The 20,498-nt window shown below is 33.5% G+C and overlaps 2 protein-coding genes across 2 annotated transcripts; one reads left to right on the top strand and one right to left on the bottom strand.

Annotated features, from left to right (window-relative positions):
- Window positions 1-8,016: 8,016 nt before the first annotated feature.
- On the bottom strand, window positions 8,017-9,441 carry LOC132277605 (uncharacterized). The gene has a single exon (XM_059779445.1). It carries the CDS (start codon window positions 9,439-9,441, stop codon window positions 8,017-8,019), a length of 1,425 nt encoding a protein of 474 aa, XP_059635428.1.
- A 9,456-nt stretch (window positions 9,442-18,897) lies between these two features.
- LOC132277604 (uncharacterized) lies at window positions 18,898-20,225 on the top strand. The gene is made up of 2 exons (XM_059779444.1): window positions 18,898-19,489; window positions 19,810-20,225. Exons 1-2 carry the CDS (start codon window positions 18,898-18,900, stop codon window positions 20,223-20,225), a joined length of 1,008 nt encoding a protein of 335 aa, XP_059635427.1.
- Window positions 20,226-20,498: the final 273 nt, after the last annotated feature.

Genomic DNA, 20,498 nt, shown 5'->3' with positions numbered 1-20,498 from the left:
ATGTAATCCCAAAAAATTAGTTTCTAATCAAAAACTTTCTTAGCCTTACACTTGACTTTCTTATACTGCCTTTGGAAGAGGTGCAGCAGATGCCACCTATTTGTGTGCCTAGCTATTAGGAAATGCTATCAAAAACTTAGTTTCTAAACTTCAATGTCTGAAATCATTGATCATGTATTGCAGGCTCGGATTGAAATGGTTGGTACGGATGACCAAATGCCCCAAACATTGGTGGCTGAGGACTATTCAATAGACAGCCAAATGGTCCATAAGTTGAAGGCTGTTGCTGCTGTTGTGGGCTACCAAACGAAGGTCGATGCGTGCCAAATTGTGTGAACATAAGTTGAGAAGACATTCTGTTTTGATTCTCTGCAAGACTAGCCACAGTTGCCTTCAAATCATTTATGGAATCTTCAGCTCTATCAGCCCTCCTCCTCTCAGCTTCTAATTCTGCCACCAATTCTGCAATATTGGCATTCCTTTTACGTCCTCGTGGAGCCTTCTTTCCATGACCAAACCCGCGGAAATAAGTACCTTTTCCTTTTCCAAGACAATTCTCTAATATCTGCTCATCCACTGGAATTGGACTACTAGCATCCACATTAATAAATTCCTTTGATTGGGCAACCATATTATCCTGTATTTTGAAATGTCAATGAAGTAATTTAATAGAGAAATTGATGCAACCTAGATAAGTAATAATTTATATTGCTTTCATCAGGAAAACCAATTTTATTTTGGAATTAAGGCAAAATTGAAGCACTCTTAACTTTAAGGATGATGAGAATTTTAGTTCAAATAATTGAAAAGAGTGATAAGTTTGCTATGCAATGGTAAAAATTCCTCCAGTAACAACATCACTAACACAAAAATAGAGTTACACAAACACAAAGAGGTCAATCATGGCAAAAAAATTAAAGGCCTAAGTCACTGTTTATTTGATTCAGGGGTTGTGTCTTTACTAAATATAATATGCAAGGTTCTGCCAAACTGCAGGCTACATCTATACCCACTAGTAAACACATTTAAGAGAAAAAAGACCTAAATAAATCAAATAGGTAAGCATACCATTATTTGAGAAAATAAAGAATACCATATTCAATTACTTAAATGTTATAAAAAAGAGAATTACAAATAGCAGGACCTAAAGATAAATGGACATAGGACGACTTTTTTCATATCTATACAACAAGATGAGAAGAAGACTTTAGAGCACCAAAATTTAAAGCATTATCTCTGAAAGTGAATCAATATTTTTCAATATAATTCCCTCCACATTTTCCAAGTCAGAAATCATTTAGTAATAGCAATTTTCAACTACAACAACTGCAAAAGAAAAAACCTTTTGTTAAGTCTTCCATACAGTTATTAGGCAAGTAAAACCATTGGTTTCATGGAAAAAAAAAAATTGTGTAAATAATATTATTGCATTTTCCTTTTTTAAGAAGAATGGATGAATCAATTATAATTAAAGATAAAAACAATATTAGAATCTTTTTATATCAAACATTGCCAAAGCCCCACATTCAAAACAACCTTGACAATTTCCAAAAGAGCTAAGATCTCAGCCTAAATAGCAATTTGGTGTCATCCAGCATAGAGAACCCAAGTATCTAATTTATCAAAGTGAAAGCTAATTAACAATCTTGCATTATCCTGAGCTAGAGTATACAGTATATACATATTTGTTGTAAAATGTGAGTGCACTAGAAGACAAGAATGTGTGATGTGTCAATGGGTATTGAGGTCTCTCTATATGCTGGAAAATGTCAGGATAATACTTTCTCTAATGCTATTGGTGGATCTAGCCATCCTTATCCGCTATACTAGGGTTTTTCAGTGTGACAAAAAGTTGGTATAAAGCATCCTTATAGTAGCCTGCAAAAAAGAGAGCCAAGAGAGGAATATTGAGCTAAAATAGGCTGCATTGCAAAAGGGGCTCGAAGCTGAATATAGTGAGTGTTTAATGGGTGATTTCAGGTTTATCCAAGTCTATTTTATTCACTGAAATCCTCATAAAGAAGCTGTAGATGTGTTGAACAGAAAGGAGGGCTTGTGTTGCTGATTTTCTGGTGTAAAAGAGTGATTCAGAGCCTCAACATCTATGAAGGACAGTTCAGAGGTTTGTACAGGTTAAGGCAAGTATATTCTATCTATTTAAAGCTGCAAAAAACCTGTTCTTAAGCATATAAGTGCTGTAGCTAAATTTGAGGTCCCATTCTTCTTTATTGTTGCTGATTTTTGGTTTAAGTAACAGAACTGAGTTATATATATACAAATAATGGTGTGAGTTGATTGTGTACCCTTGGAACATGATTGTGTTAATGATTATAAGCTGTTGAAGTTGGTTTATTTCCTAAAAAGTGGTCAGTGCTTGTTTTGACATCTTAAACCTCATAAGCAAGGGTTTTAAGCTTAATACACTGAGATCACAAAACTAAAATTAAAGTGTTATGCCTCAGTTAGTGTGTTCTACATCAGAGCATATGTGTAATGATGGTTCTAGTTTGTGAGAACTCAATTCAGGCCTGAGATTATACGAAATTCCAGAAATACACTTCAGTCAAGCAATTCTGCAGAAACTGTAGTTGAGGACAGTTTGTGAGCTATTTCTTGAATATTAATTGCTGTGTTCGTGTGGTGGTTAATCTGAGCAAGTGTAAAGTGAGGAAACAGAGCCGTGGACCTAAGCTTTCAGAGGTGTCTAGGCAAAATACCAGTTTTACCCCTTCATATTAATGTTAATTCAATGCTGTTGTTTTGAGCCTGCTGTGAGTTTTTCAGTTCTGTTTGTGAGCTGCAAATTGATTTACCTTGCTGCTTTAAGAATTTTTTATGCACCAGCAAGTGTATTTTATGAAGACAAAGCTGTGACAACTGTTGGTGGTACAGGACTGAAATTGAATTAGTGTTATACGCACACAAAACCCTAAAAGCTAGGGTTAGTTGAGTTCAAGCCATTTGAGTGCTGTGATTTACATAAAATTGTTTCTCCCTATGTTGATTTTGTTTTCCCAAGCCCTCTATAATTTTGGGACTGAGACTTAAAAGGCTAACAAAGAGTCTGCAACTTTGACCCTTAAAGTTTAAATAATATTAGTGTCAACAATACTCTGAAAAATGTGTGCAAGAGAGAGAGAGAGAGAGAGAGTTTTTTACTGGACCCCTTCAACAGGAGGGTATATTCTTCCCAGAGAGTTGGTGTATAAAATGATTAGATATGAATTTTTGACACTTGGACTTAATGGTTTCTATCTTTATCTGAAGTGAGCCCTTTTCAAGGGAAGAGACTAAAAAGGCACTAAAATAGCTTGGAAAGTGGGGGATAGGGTAGAGGGATGAGGCTATGAATAGACTGATGGAATGAGGGCTTTTCACTTTGATTAAATGAAAGAGGCTTTTACATATTCTCCCTTGCAAGTTGAGAAAGTATTTTATTAAAAGATGCAACACACAACTAGCTAAGCTTGAAACAATAATTCAGAAAAGCTATACACAAAATCAATTAATTTATAATTAATTAAATTTAAGTCAAGTCAAATTTAAAAGTATAGAGAATCAAATAGGAACAAATAATACAAAACATTAACAGAATCAAAACAGATTCACAACTACTTGTATTCATAAAGTTTGCCAGCAAAGCAAGTGGAAGCAAATTTACCGACAAGGGCAGTTAATTCAAACCAATACTAGATATTGTGTATGCCCAAATGCATTACCGACAAGCAAATTTACAGTTAATCTCCACATCTAAACGCAAATAATCTATGTCCAGTACACTGAAAAAGTAACACATGATATAACTTGCTATCTAGTTAACTCTTTCAGTTATCATTTATGACTGAAGATGGTCAAAATAATTCTCAAAATAGTACAAATTAGGGACAAAGAAATATGCAGTCATAACATAACCACAGTATGTTCTTTGGGGAAAAAGTCAATGCAATTTTTATCTAAGCCAATGTTCAAATTATATAACTAGTCTAGTGATTCTATACACAACTTCAAAGTTGTACACTAAACACCTACTAAGCCAATGTTCAAATTATATAACCAGACCAATGCTTTTCAAATGAAGCAAGTACCCTTGTTTGTTGATCATATTGGATCACTTACCGAAAAAAAAATATTTATAGAAAAACAAAAATCATTCCCATATTTCCCAGCCACTTCTAAGTTTTAACAACAGAGAAGATTTCTAGGGATAAGGGGTGACACGGAGATTAATATTAAAATGTCACACCTAGATTTATGAAAAAAAAATCAAACCTCCTAATCATTATTATATATATGTGTATGCAGAGAGATAGAGACATAGAGAAGACCATGAAAATTGGCGAATCTTCATGTTAAGTTAGATGATTTAACTTCTATGAAAAAAAAAAAAAAAAAAAAAAAGATTTCATAACTTACATATGCTTTGCGAGCATCATCATTAGTCCATCCAGTCCCTTCCTTGAAATGTGCATTCTTGTACATTTTGATAGCAGGTCCTACGATACGATCCTCATTCTCTTCATCATTATCTTCATCATTTAAAGTAGCTTCCTTTTGTTTCTTCATTAATTATTTTTATATATTATAAGGTATGGTTGTTGAAAGAAAAAAAAAAATAAAGAAATCTAAGTATAGTGTTAGATATTACATACCTCTTCATAATGCATTTTGGCAAACGACTTTGACCCAGCATAATGTATCACATCATTCTTTGACCTGTTTTCTTTGTTCTGGGCACTAATTTCCTACAAATAATTGAAAAATGATACAACAAATGAAGGAAAGAATGAAACGTTGAAATCTTTGGAAAACGATATAAATAGAAAAAAATGTAGTAAACTTAACTTGAAATTTTTTTGACATCCACCTATTGCACAAGATCTGCCAGTCCTCGTAAGTTACTTCAGGATGTGTGTTGCGGCGTGCACTTTCTTCTGTTTCGAATTGGTTAAAATGTTCTTTCAAACGGTACCTATACTTCCTATGAGCAATGGCTAATGCGTTATCTGCGCATTCCTTAGCTTTTGAATCCTTTTCACAATCAACTCCGAATTCTTCCTGTAGTTTTTCACATGAATAAGCCATAAATAAATATCATTTTAAAGAAGGAAAAATAATAGAATCCTGATTTTGGAAAGCTAAAAAAGGAAAAATTACAAATTATTTTTCATATCATCTAAATATACAAAGAAATCCCACACAAAGATATGCATTAATTAAGGCAAACCTTTATTTTACAATATAAGAACTGTTTATGAGATTTCAGAATCTTCAGCCAATTGTTATAGCATAGTGGAATGTAATCACGAGCAATGATCCCAAGCTCTCTCTCCCATAAATCTGAATGTTCGTCCACCGGTTTTGAATAATCGTCGTTAAACTTAATCGGAATGATACCCCCATTGTAATTTTTGATTTTATATTTTTTTTTGTTTACAGCTTTTCCACGCTTCGGGAATTCTCTTGAAGAACCTGAAAAATAAAAGACATGAAAGTAACTTGTAAAAGTATTTTGAGGCCTACTTTTAGTAAATTCAAAGACCAAGTGTAGTAAATGTAAAGATTAGAAAATATCACCTTCCACTATTGGTTGTGGCTGGGACGATGCAGGAGCATTTTGGGTGAGTTCATTGTTAGATCTCAAAGAGCGACGAGGTTCATTGGATGCCATGGTATATTACAGCAAAAGGCGAATAAAATCTTTATAATGAATCAAAAAATCGATAGATTAGAGAGTAACAATTAAGTAAGAGGGAGAAGTATTAAAATAACAAGACAACAGAAAATTAATATAAAGAAAAATAATAGATAATGTGAATGTAAAAAAAGAAGTAATAATAAGACAAAAAGATAAAAACAATACATATTCTAAAACTTAATGTTCAAGTACTGAAGACAATTTAACTTCAAATTTGCATGTGTTCAACAAAAAATGAATAAAAATAAAACTCATCACATGTCATCCAAATCAATATCATCTTCACTAAGCAATTCTTCTTCCTCGTCTGAATTGTCTTCAATGGAGATTTCATCATTGTCTTCAAGAAAGTCAAATCCATAACGTGATTCTTGACTAGTTTTAAGAATTATTTCAGCATCAATACTTTCAACCTCCAAGCCATCCCTATTCAAAGGGAGTGGATCCATGTTAAAGTTTGCCGCCTCAATAACCCTATCCACAATACATGGTTCATCCTCTTGATATGCTGCAGTACACATTTCAGCTGTAAGTTTGCTATCATCCTCCATTTCAGGAACATCATAGGAGCTTCTATGTGTTATATCTTGAATGACCTCCCACGTCCCTCGTAATTTGCTGTCTTTGACGAAGAAGGCTTGTTTAGCTTGATTAGCCAACACAAAAGGCTCATCTTTGTACCATTTACGGGCTATGTTTATGCTCCTAAAATAAGTATCACTCTTAATACCAGTCTTTGTGTTGAACCAATCGCATTTAAATAGGACAACCCGCCTTTTCAAAGGGTATTGTAACTCAATGATATCTGTCAAGGCGCAATAGTAATCAAGGTCCTCTGTTTTGACTAACACACCACTATTTTGTGTTCTTCGATTTCTCTCCCTTTCCTTTGTATGGAACCTAACTCCGTTTACAATGCAACCAGAATATCGATGTATCCGAGATTCAGGTCCACACGCTAATGAATAAAGGTCATCATTAATTGTTGACTTGTTATGATAACACTCTTCCTTTATCTATGAAAAATTTGTAGAGTGTTAAACTAATGCACAAGGACACAACATCTAAAAGAAATGGTAGGTATGTCAAGCACATTATAGACTTACCAGTGTTTCCAACCATCTGGGAAATTCTTTTGCGTGTCTGGATTGTACATTAACCGTATTTTCTTGCTCAAGTGTAGCCTTGTGTGCACTAAATAATTATGTGATATTAATATATGCATTTTATAATTTACAAGTAGATAATTTAAAAAAAATATATATATACAATATATAACTTACAGTGCGTATGACTCAATTTCTGGACAATTATTTAACACGTAGAATCGAGCCTTTTGTATGCTTGCAATGTCAAGTATTTCTAAACTTCCAGACCCTAAAGGACGAACCACTTGCCTTAGCTGTGAAAAAGTGGACCAATTGGTACGATAGTCGCCCTCGTGATTTCTTTCTTCTCGATTAAATCGTGTCTCAATCCTTTGAAGAAACCTTGAGCAAAATGTAACACATTCATTGTCCACATAAGCTTCGGCAATGGACCTTTCAGGACGTGCCTTATTACGCACATAAGACTTAAGAGTATGTAAAAACCTGCATACACATCAAAATACTTATACATAATTAAATATCATGTAATGCCCCCAAAACATTTTATTTATTAGAAATATACATCACCTTTCAATGGGATACATCCACCGATATTGGGCAGGTCCTGCGATGATAGCCTCACGTGGCAAATGCATAGCTAAGTGCACCATTATGTCAAAAAATGATGGAGGAAATATCATCTCTAACTTGCATATTATAACAGCAATGTCCCTTTCTAATGCCTCTAAGACATCCATTTTAAGGGTCCGACAACACATCTCCTTAAAGAATAAACCAAGCTCTGCTATCGCATTACAAATATCAACGGGTAACAATCCCCGTATAGCTAGAGGGATGAGACGCTATAAGAGAACATGTGAATCATGACTTTTCAATCCAGATATCTTACATTCATTGACATTCACACAACGGCTTATGTTCGACACATAACCATCTGGGAATTTCACCGACTTGAACCAATCACACAATTGCCTTTTTTCATCCTTTGACAATGTGTAACGCGCAGGTGGCATCTCAAATTTCTCACCATTACGCCTAAGATGAAGTTCTTTTCTAATACCCATTTCTTCTAAATCCATCCGACTTTTGAACGTATCTTTCGTCTTTCCTTCAATGTTCATTAATGTCCCCAATACGTTATCACATATGTTTTTCTCTATGTGCATAACATCCAAGTTGTGCCGCAACAAAAGCATTCTCCAATAAGGCAATTCAAAGAATATACTCTTTTTTGTCCAAAAGTTCCTCCTTCCCACGAGTCCGCTTCTTATTGTTTGGTCCTTTTCCGAATCTAACCTCGGGTATGAGATTAAGTTGTTCTAGAATATCATCACCAGTCAACTGCTTTGGTGGCTGTCTTTCTTCCTTCTCACCATTAAATTGCTTATAACGCTTCCTATAAGCGTGTTCGGATGACAAAAAAATACGAGCTCCCAAGTAACATATCTTCTTTCCATGACTCAAATAATAAGAACATGTGTGTTTGTTACAATTTGGACATGCCATATAACCCTTTGTCATCCATCCGGATGTCATCGCATAGGCGGGAAAATCATGTATAGTCCAAATCAACCCCGCATGCATGTTAAAGTGAGATTTGCTATAGGCATCATATGTCATCACACCATCCATCCACAATTCTTTCAACTCATCGATCAACGGTCGCAGGTACACATCAATGTCATTACCAGGTGATTTAGGACCAGGAATAAGCAATGACATAAACATATATGGTTCCTTCATACATATCCAAGGTGGCAAATTGTAAGGCACAATAATTACAGGCCACATACTATAAGCATTGCTCATGTTACCAAATGGATTAAAACCATCACATGCTAACCCGAGACGAACATTACGAGGATCGGCAGCAAACCAACTATGCTTATTGTCAAATTCCTCCCAAGCTTTTGAATCAGCTGGATGTCTTAACACATTTGTCTCTTTGACGCGTTTCTCCTTATGCCACCGCATGTCTACGGCTATATCCCTTGACATAAACAATTGTTGAAGCCTGTGTTTCAAAGGAAAGTATCGTAGAACTTTTTGAGGAATTTTCTTACCTTTACCTTCGCGAGATTTATACCTTGACTCACCACACTGTGGACAACATTCTTTACCTTCATTCTCCTTCCAGAATAGAGCACAATCATTTTTACATGCATGGATGGAATCGTATCCGAGACCCAAGTCACGTAACAAGCTTTTAGTCTCGTAATATGACTTTGGCAACACGTTGTCATCAGGAAGCAACTCCTCTTTTAGCAACTTAAGCAACATGTCAAAACTTTTGTTGGTCATTCGACCTACAACTTTCATATGGAACAACTTTAATATTGCTGACAACTTAGAGTTTTTCTGACAACCTGGCCACAATTCACATTGTGCGTCATTTAGCAATTTCTTAAATCTTTCGTCTCCCACATCAACTTCAAGTGGATCTTCTGCTTGTTCTGCATTAGTGAATGTTCCCATTCGCACATTATCCAGCAGTTCAAATACATTGTCTTCGTTTCCACGTCCCTCATCGGCATTATCCCCATTGTCGGTATTAACATCATATTCTGTATTAACAGTACTAGTGATGTTAACAGTACCCTCCCCGTGCCATATCCAATTAGTATACGACTTGTACATCCCACACTGAAATAGATGTTTTTCAACCTCCTTAATTGGCTTATACACAGTATTTTTGCACAAACGACACGGACATCTGATCCTACCCTGCCCATCTTTATGTCTGTTAGCCAACTTTATGAAGTTTCTTATGCCTCTATTGTACCCTTAACTACCCCTAGCATGATGATGAATCCAAGACTTATCCATGTAACTGGTTCATGAAAAACAAAATCAATTATGGATACAATAGAATTGATGCATATTGAATATATATGTGTATGTATAACTCTTTCAATTTCCTCATCCATGGTCTTATCCCATTAAATAGAAACATGAATAATGTATTAAAATAGATGCAATTGTGTGGAAATACATTTATTAATTTTTAACACACTATTTTGTATTTCAATTATGTCGAAATGTGTTATAAACATATATATATGTAAGGAACAACTTTATTTTGAACACATTATGTACAAGTATGTTTAGGACAAAAAATGTTATAGCCTCCCAAACAACCAAAAAATGAAGGAACATAATAATTATTATTTTTCCTAAATATAATATCTACCCGGATTAAATTCAAACATATTTATAAGAGAACCTTTCATTTAAACAAATTAAATTGAAGAAAACAATGAAGCTTAAAAATAACATCAATCAAAACATGAACAAACAATTCCGTATAAAATACAAAACAGAATCATATAGTTCTGTCCACAGATTCAACTATATATCACAATGTTAAGACGAAGCCAAAACCTAAGAGATCAAAAACAAAAGCCTCATTTCCTAGCACTTCATTATCTAGATGTGAACTAATTTCTAATGAAAAATCACTAAATCTGAACCAAAAGGAGGATAAAACAACACTATTTAGTTCAAATCCAAAGCCAAACAAAACCACATGTATATAGAAACAAGATATTCAAAAAAAAAAAAAAAAAAAAAAGAAGTAGACTTAAAATCTAATCAAAACACATGGAGACAAATTTACCGAAACAAATAGAACAGGAAATTAAGAAATCACAAGACATTGAAAATTGAACTGTTTAATTACAAAATCACAAGATCACCTAATTTACATCCCATGTGGGACAGAACACATCTACGCAACATAAAAAATGGTGTCTTTGGGTTTGCTTTTTTACTTCTAAATTTTGGTATGAATTCTGATCAGTATACTCGTAGTCTTGTATAAAAGTAAAATTTGGAAATTGAGCAAAGGTGATCTATGTACCCGCTCTAGGTCAATTTCATATTGGAGAATCCAATTATGTATAAAGCCTTGAAACTTCCAATAGTTGAAAGAATTAACATGACTACAATTGTGTCCAAGAATATAAAAATAAAAATAAAAAAATCTGTTATAGCCTCCCAAACAACCAGAAAATGAAGGAACATAATAATTATTTTTTTTCCTAAAGATAATTTTTTCCCAGATTTAATTCAAACAAGTTTTTATTTTTGGGCAACACATGAACAGATCTGTATAGAATACAAAACAAAATCATAGAGTTTTGTCCATAACTTCAACTATATATCACAATGTTAGACGAAACCAAAACCTAAGAGATCAAAAACAAAAGCCCCATTTCCTAGTACTTCATTATCTAGATGTGAACTAATACAAATACTCTCACACACACACATATATGTATATATAAGGCCATAAAAAACATGTGTGTTAAATCTATTGAACTGGTTTCTTTTACTTTTTGAACAAAGTACATTGAGTTAGATATAAAAATACTCAACAAATTACACCATACACACAAAACAATAAATAAAGAGATAACTCTAGCCTCACCAAGCCAAAAAGCAAATATACAAATCTAAAAAGCAACGGGAAAAAAAAATTAAATATAGAAAATAAAATACACTTACAACACCCGTAGAAGAGTAAGTAGTGACACTGAACTTCTAGTCGCTCTGGTAATCCTTATAGAGAAGATCTACAGCACGAAGCAAAGAAGCAAATGATAGAAAACATTCCAAGCTATCAATCCAATCAACTGAGACAAATGGATGGGGTATTCCAAAAATATAAATGATGGGCACTTTATGCGTTCAACTAAACATTTTGAGCTAATGCAAAATTTACAAATCCATTGAATTGATAACATTTTTGGCTGCTCAAGTGGATCAGTAATGCTGGGGATTAGAGATTTTCTTAAATACACAATACACAAGTGTTGCATTCTATAACAATTGGTTACCAAAAAATTGTTAAAATAGCTCAGTAATCTTTTGAAAAATAAAGCTTGAATTTGGTATTTTTAAAACTGTAAGATTAGCAATACAAAATAATAGGGATCATCGAGTCACTTGTTGAATTTAAAGTATTATAGGAAAAAAAATCCCCAAGAAACAATTTAGTGACAAATAACAATTTAATAAATAGCTAGTGAGTCAAGCATAATTAGGGAAAAAGTCCCAGATATTGGATCAATTTGCGGTGACCTGGGAGGCACTCTCCTAGTTGGTGTGACTTTCAGCACCACTCTAACCAATTCGTGCGCACCAAGACAGGGCATGACACCTTCTCCTTGTCAGATAAATATATATATATATATATACATATATTTTTTATATAATACTAACTAAAAAATGAAAGAAGAAAAAAAAAAAACAAAAACAAACAAACAAAACAAAACCCTCTCTTAAACATCTTGTGAAGCTAGAACCAAGTCTGCAGAACTGGAAAAGGCAAAGTGATGGATTAAGCTGTACAGTTTCAAAATAACATTTGTCCTTGGACACATACTTTGCACTTCTTCTTATCTACATGATACACTCTAGTTATCAAAAAAAAAAAAATTGTTTTGTTTTGTTGGCTATAGTTATCAATTAATTAGCTTTACAGCTAACTTGCACTCTACTTGTGGATAAGAAGATCAATGGGATATAAAGTCTTGTTTATACATTCTGTTTTCTTGTCCAATAAAACTTTTTAAAAATTTAGTTCCAAAAGAAGATGGATACAACTCAAGCCAATAATTTATAATACTACTAAATTTAGTTTGTTATGATTTTTTTTTTTGGAAGATTTTTTTTTTTTTTCCAAAAAAAAAAAAAAAAAACGTTAAAACCCATCAGTACCATTTAGGTTAATGCAAAATTAAAATATTTCCAAAGCCATAAGAAGAATATTAAAAAATGAAAAAGTTGGGTTTGTGAGAAGATGACGGACCTGTTACAGGGAGTGTCTAGAGTAGGAAAGTGGGTGAGATCAGAATACAAAGAAGGAAGAAGAAGCTTTGTCCACCATTGATGGACTGACTTTGCTGCCTCCCAATTAAAATGAATTAGATGTTCACCCAATTAGACAAAGAAGAAGCCAATAAACTGCAAATTATATATTACTAAGATCAATCAACAAAACCCACAAAAAAGGATCGACTTTCCAGCAAGAAAATTAAATTAATGAAGTAGCTTAGTTTATAGATTGTGCAAAGAATCTACTCTTATACGAATTATGAAATTTTATATTATTCTCAAAGTACGCGAGATATCAGGTTCCTCAATGGATTAAAAAGAAAAAGAAGTGAAGACAATTGTCTATTTTACTTCATAATAGCAATATATAGCATAACTCCTTCAAAATATATATATAAGAAAATTTATTCTATTTTATTTTATATTTTATTTTTTTTAATAATTTTTTTTAATAGAAACTCACTCTTACATTCCACTTTTTCTTTTAAGGGATTTAAACCTAGATCTTCTATTTTGAAAGGTAAAAAAGTGCCACTATTTTAAAAGTAAAGTTTATGTTTTGCATTACAATCATATGTTTGAGAAAATTTAGAAAACTTAACTGTAGAAGGAATATATATTTTTAGCCTGGCAATTGGTTGAAGTTTGATTAGAAGTTAGAGGGTAAGTAGGCGACTCCAACAGAAGCTCACACACCAACTGTAGGGCTTCCCACCAACTGGGACATAAAGCACGTCTACCATAAGGAAATTCCTAATGTAATACCATAAGAAAATTGAAAATTGAAGTCCAAATTAATGCGCTTAATGTACAATTTGGAAGGATGAGCGCGACAAGAACTTATCTTCTGATTTCAAGTTTTAAAAATCTTCTCCAGCATTCCACAATTCTAAATCAAAATAAAAATTCAAAGAAGACCTTTACAATTCTTCTTTTTTAATTTTTCTGTCTCATTTTCACCAAAAATTTAATATTCAAAGTTAATCATAACTTGATCCTAATCCAAATACAGAGTTCCATGCATGACTACTTACCAAATTAAATATTGATCTTTGAACCCACCCCCCGTTTTCCTTTTTGTTACGTTTTTTTTTTCCTTAATTTCGTTTTCAGTACAAATATGGTTGTTAAGCAGTGAACAATAAAGCGAACACTCAAGTTTTGTGCATCTAAAACATTTATGTTAATTATATGCATGTGTATATATGTGTATATAGTGAATGTATACGCAGTAGGGTTCATTAAGTGGGAAATAAGGGAATTGAGGAGTGAAAATTACCGGCGGTGGGATTGATGTTGAAGGCGGCAGAGAGTGTTAGAGGACTCGTCGATAGGAGAGCAGAGGATATCAAGAAAGATCGTTTCCGGCTGCTGTTGTTGTTGGGCTCTTCAAGACCTCCATGTTGATACCCACTTTTGCGAAAGAGAAAATTAGTTCGCAATGACTTGAATTGAAAAGAAAGAGATCGATATTGGGGAAGACCATACAAGTTTTTCAGCACTAGATGTCATGTAAAGGCAGAGGGATCATCATCGTCTGAGATAGAAGACGGAAGGAGAAGAGCTAGCTAGGGCAATCCTTCAGAAAGAGGGCAGAACAAGTTTAATATAATTGAGAGGGTTCTGCACAAGTGTCTCCCTTGTGGGCAAAATATATATATGCTAATTGACCGAAACTACGTCGTTTTAGAAGGATAGTTTTGTAAAATTACCTGGTAAGTAATCAAGGACGGTACGTTTACCGTCCTAAAAGGCCATTTTCATAATTTTTTTTATTAAAAAAAATATAAATATGGCGCTAAATTTTCGCGCTAACAAATTAGGGACGGGGGAATTTTTTTTTTTTTTTGGCATTTTAGGCTTTTTTGGGTAATTTGGGACAAACTGCCCCTTCCGTCCCAAATAAACTACCTTTTTGGGACAAATTTGAAACTGTCCCTAATTGTCCGTCCCTGTTGCCCAGAATTCTTGTAGTGCAAGTAAGAAAGAGCTATAGATGTTTGTGGGTACCATTTTTGGAAACCCTCACGAGACTTCACTCGTCCACTAGGGGTAATTTAGGGGTTTAAAAGGCTTGTTGCATATGCTAAACGCAACCGTGATCCCTATGAAAGTGGTGTTATCTTTATTTGTTTCATTAATTCATAATTGTGTATATGTTTATTTCATTTCCATGCTGTAGTTTATTGCTAGGGACTAGCAATATCTAAGTTTGGGAGCGTGATAAGTGCTTAAATGTTGCACATTTCAGCACCTAAGTTAGGGTATTTCAGTCTTTGCATCTATCTTAATTTCATATTTTAGTCCTAATTTATGTTTGCACATTTCAGCACCTAAGTTAGGGTATTTCAGTCTTTGTATCTATCTTAATTTCATATTTTAGTCCTAATTTATGTTTATGTGTATTTCAGGGTAATAAAGTTAAAATAAACTAATTTTGGTTCACTAAAGCCTTTTTGGAGTCAAGCAAAGATATTCAGAAAAAGCTCAGAAAATGGCAAAAAGGAGGTCGCAGCCCATTGCTCGTATAGTGTGTTTATTCTTCAAAAGCGGTCAATCTCAGGCCTTTGATGATGTTCCCAAAGATGAAGAAGCAAACCAATGAGCTCGGGGCCAAAATGGAGCTAAATAGGGCTTAAAGGAAATTTCCAACTCTTGGGGGATCGATCCTCCAGGACTTGGCAACATTATATGATTTTCTTATTGTTTGGGCTTATTTTGTGAACTATTGGGCTTTACTAGGGTTATTACTTATGGCCCAGTGAGCCATTAATTTAGTGTTAGTTTTTATTTTATTGAGGTGGAGATTATTATTTTAATTATTAAGTTTTATATTCTGTACCGATATCACGTTCTCTCTGGAAAAACAAGCGAAGGAGGAGAAAAAACAAGAACAGGCTAGGGTTTTGAGAAGAAGCTTAGAGATGATGAAGCAGATGATGGAACTTGTTGACACCTTGAATCCATCAACTATGAGCGGCTAAATCTTCTACTTAGGGTTAAATAAACCCTAAGCATGTAACCTAATCTCTTTCTCTTTTCACTTTTTAGGGATTTATTTGTGTAATTTTTGTATAACCTTGAAATATAAATTAATTCTTTCATTTGATTATCTATGCCAATTTCATATTGTCTTATATGTTTTTGATTGATAATTAATCTCTACACTTGATTTCTTTGTGAATTGAATCTTGTGATGGCTATGCATTATGTTAATTAGATGTAATTGTGTTTTAATTTGATGGAATTTTCTTCTACTAGATGGGTTGTACTACATAGTTAATTCAATTAGGTTAAATTCTTGTTGAATTTAGTTAATTTCAGGCTTAATTAGTTTAATTACACTTTCATTCTTAGGTAAGTAGACAATCCATGCTTGTGTTTGATTTCCATGCTTGTTGCCACAATTTACATTATCCTCTAGATTAAAGTGAGTTGAAATTGCTAACTGAATTGATGGACCATGCTTTGAATTGGTGAATTGATTTACATTTAGTTAATTGTCATTTGGTAAATGATTCAAGCTTTAAATTGATGTTTCATACTTTTCATTGCAATTGTTAGCCACATTTAGATTATACATTTTATTTCCCCAATTAGTTGAAAGTTAGTGAGTTATGGAATGTGCTTAGTGGTGAATCCTACACCCCAAGTCTATTCCCAATCTCTTAAACTCTATTTATTTTATTGAAATCATTTAGCTTAAAATTAGTTTAATCATAAAACCAAACCTTTTTAGCAATCACATAAGCACTAAAGTATAATTCAATTATGGAAAACCTATAATTGTTTAGATCTCTTGGGACGATCCCTGCTCGCTTCATACTCCATAATATAAGTGTTTAGTGGTTTTATAAATTTTAAAATATGGTGCCCACTTGACATTATTTCTAAACCTAAAGTGTTGTGCATTATTTTGTGCACACGTTCGGTCGCACCAAGAAAATTTTGTTATTTTAATAAATTGTAATTTGTTTTTTCTGCTTGGGTAGATTACATTTGTTTTTAGAGTTTTGTCACAAAATTGTCAAAGGGGGAGATTGTGAGATATATATTTTGTAATTAGCTAATTTTGGTGTCAAAACAAGTCCAATCGAGTTATATTTTCGCGTTTAAAATATAAGATTGAGATCGGTTATAGAATTGAAGAGTTGTTCCTGTTTGATAGTTTAAAGTCTATGAAAGGGTAAGAACAATACTTTATGAAGTTAAGTTAGAAGGTTAGAACACTTACATACATTGTATGTTTTTTAAATTGCATATTTTCATAATTTTTTGAAGTGTTTAATCCTTCTATTCAAGTTTGGCCAACTTGAACCAATTCCATGCAACTGAACCGGTTCAAGATTTATACTTCGAATTCTTTAATTCATTGACCAACTTGAACCGGTTCAAGGACTGTGAAGTAGTTCAAGGTCTTCTAGAGATTTTGGTAACTTTGTTTCTTATTCTGTTTAAAGTTCCTATTTGATATAGATTTCTTTCCAAAAGACCTATGCATGAAATTAACTTCTTTTCTAAGCATATCGAGGTTTTTGAAAGTCTATACAAACATATTTTCTCATCTAGGTTTGTGTGGCTTTTTGAATTAAAACTTCTGATTTCCTTAAAAGCCTTTTTGAGATATTTTTATTCAGAAAATTAATTTCATTTTTCTGATTTTATTTTTGAACACACACATAAACACAAAAGCGATTTTAGGATGTTGTTCAATTCTTGATCGTGTTCAAAGTCTATTGAATATTGAATCTACAACGCTCAAATAACACAGATCTATTTCTTCTACATCAAATTCAAATCTTGAAGAAAAAAGGTGAAGCGATCACACTTTGAAAGGGTAAAAGCATTCGTGGAGTGTTATTTGATCTACCAGCAATCCTTCTACAGAGATCAAGTGTAAGCTTGCAATCAAGAGTTATTAGACTGGACATCGCAAAACCAGAGATTGTTAGCAATTCGCTTTTGGTAGAACGATGGGGTGTGAGCCTAAGACAAAATTCATTGTACTTCGTTTCAAACATATTGTATTGTTTTGCTCTGGAGTGTACAGTCCATGAGGTTTTTCCCCCAACGATTGGTCTATTATGTCAATCGGGGTTTCCTTGCTAAAAATCCTGATGTCATCTCTCAAACTTTATTTGCTTTACTTACTTTTATTTTGCATATGATTATTTAATTATTTGCTAATTTAAGTAAAGCTAATCGAATAGAGAGACACGTGATTAAATCCTCTCTAGATAAAAACTTAAATTTTCCAAAATTTATTCTGCTGCACAACTCACACCTCATACTCAAGTTTATTGTACTCAAATGTTAGAAGTTTTATGTTCTATTTTTTATATTTGGGGATTTTGAAAAGAGATTAAGTGATGCAAGCAATAGTGTGTCGTGCAAATACACTGTGGTTGGATTGAGTTCAAACTTGGTTAAATCCCGAAGATAGAGCAGTCTTGGTTCCTCGCACCTTGTGGGAGGCTTCGACTACTTTCAAAAAGCGTTTATGCACCTCCAAACTGTAATCCGAATTTTCTTAAAAATTATATTTCGACCATATATATAAGTGCAAGTAATTTTTATGATTTTTCATGATCATTTTTCCAACATATTGCTTGCTAATTAGGTGATTGTCACTTTGAATTTCCCTTTTAAATGTTAAAACCAAGGCCTTTATCTTCCTTTTATATTTCCCACTAAGGATATCAAACTCATATCCCAGGGTCATTCTTAGCGATAAACTTACTCAAACACATGAATCTAAGCATATGACCCAAAAATTTCTTTCCAGATTCATGGTTACATTCCGAATGTAGGGATAAGCTCAATTGACAAGAAAGTTATATAAGAGGAAATTCATAAATAAGGAAATTGGTAAAAGTGATTGGAATGGATAAAATAAAAGGGGAAAAAAATGATGCTTAGAGCATCTCCAATGGAGTCTCTAAAATTAGGCTCTCCGAATTTGCCACATCAGCATTTTTTATAGCCACGTCAGCATTTCCCATAGCCACGTCAGCGTTTTAGAATCCCCAAATTTTAGCAATCACATGTACTCCAATAGTATGTTTTCCCTCTCCATACATATTAATATTTAATATCTTTAAAATTTTTAATAAATTATTTTTTTGTTAACTTTTTCCTAGCAGCTATATTTTTCATCTTATATAAACAATCATTTGTTCATCTCATTATCATTACATTTATCTTTATCATTCTAGCAAAATATCAATTCACATCTCCTTCAATTTCAAAATTCCAATGGCTTCCTCATCACGTTGTTTTCCTTTGCCAGGCTCTAATTCATCATCTTCTTCATCAAATAACCCTGTTGACGCATTGATTCAACATAATCAAGATGCCTTTAGTTCAATTTTAAATTCAGTGAACCTAGAGATAGTAGAGCAAGTCTTTAAACCGCGTAAGAAGCGGTACATTCATTGTGATAGAGAGGGAAGCCACCATCAACTAATGAAAGACTACTTTGGCAAAAATTGCACATATCCACTGGAGTACTTTCATAGACGATTCAAGATGCGACGAGAACTATTTCTTTATATCATGAATGATGTTAAAGCTTATGACGACTACTTCATCCAAAAAAGGGATGCAACAGGTCGTTTGGGGTTATCTTTTATACAGAAGATGACAACTGTAATACGTATACTCTTATATGGTTGTGTAGCCTATCATTGTAATAAGTATATTAAAATCGGTGAGAGAACTGCCATTGAAACCCTGATGACATTTTGTAAAATTGTTTTTGGTGTGTACGGGGTAGAGTACATGCGCCCACCCAATGAAGCAGATACAGCACAATTACTTCAAGAAGGGGAGGAAAGAGGATTCCAGGGTATGCTTGGTTTTATCGACTATATACACTAGGAGTGGAAGAATTGTCCGGTGTTGTGGCATGGCACGCACAAAGGACACTCTCATACGCCTACGCCCATATTAGAGGCAGCAGCCTCAAAAGATTTGTGGATTTGACATGCATTCTTTGGAATGTCGGGTTCACACAATCACATTAATGTGCTGGATCATTCTCCGGTATTCGCTAGTATCATCACTAGCCAAATTCCTCTAGTTAATTTCATTGTGAATGGCAATTACCATAGAATGAGATATTACCTATATGATAGTATATACCCTAAGTGGGTAACTTTGATGCAGACCATCCCGCACCCAACTACAGCAAAAGAAAAACTTTTTGCTCACAGACAAGAGGCTGCAGGAAAGATGTGGAACGAGCTTTTGGGGTCTTGCAGATAAAGTGGGCAATAACACAAGGACCAGTGCGTTTTTGGGATAAAGGGGACTTATGCCTTATAGTGAAAACGTGCATCATCCTTCACAACATGATCATTGAAGATGAGCACCATGCCAATGTTGGAAGATGGACTCCGCCACCTGAGGAAACAATCTCGATTCCCACTTTAATTCGAAATCCATTGGTCTTAGCGGCACACATCTTCTCTCGCCAAGTCCAAATTCGCAACAAAGAGACAAATACGCAATTAAGGAAAGATTTAATAGAAGATTTGTGGAGCCGTTTTGGTGAAGAAAACATTGCATTTATTTATTTTTAAATTGTTATGAAGTTTATGTAATGGAATATTTATTGTGTAATGTTTTATTTTGAAATAAATAATTAAATTGTTTGTTGATTAAATTATTTAGCCAATATGTATGAAATATTGTAAACAATACAATATCTAATATCATTTGATTTATTAATTTATAGAGGTGAAAACAAAGAGTCATTTTTTTAATAAAAAAAATCATATTTTAAAATAAATTTCAATTTGTTAGGGAAAAATAAATAAAAAAATTTGTTTGGTTAGTCAATATAGCCATTAAGG

The sequence above is a fragment of the Cornus florida genome, unplaced genomic scaffold (assembly GCF_030987335.1).
Source record: "Cornus florida cultivar Cherokee Brave unplaced genomic scaffold, ASM3098733v1 CherokeeBrave_3.0.0_Hap2_Chr10, whole genome shotgun sequence".
Classification (NCBI taxonomy): Eukaryota; Viridiplantae; Streptophyta; class Magnoliopsida; order Cornales; family Cornaceae; genus Cornus; species Cornus florida.
The sequence above is the reverse complement of the archived record's forward strand: the minus strand, read 5'-3'. Positions and strand labels throughout refer to the sequence as shown.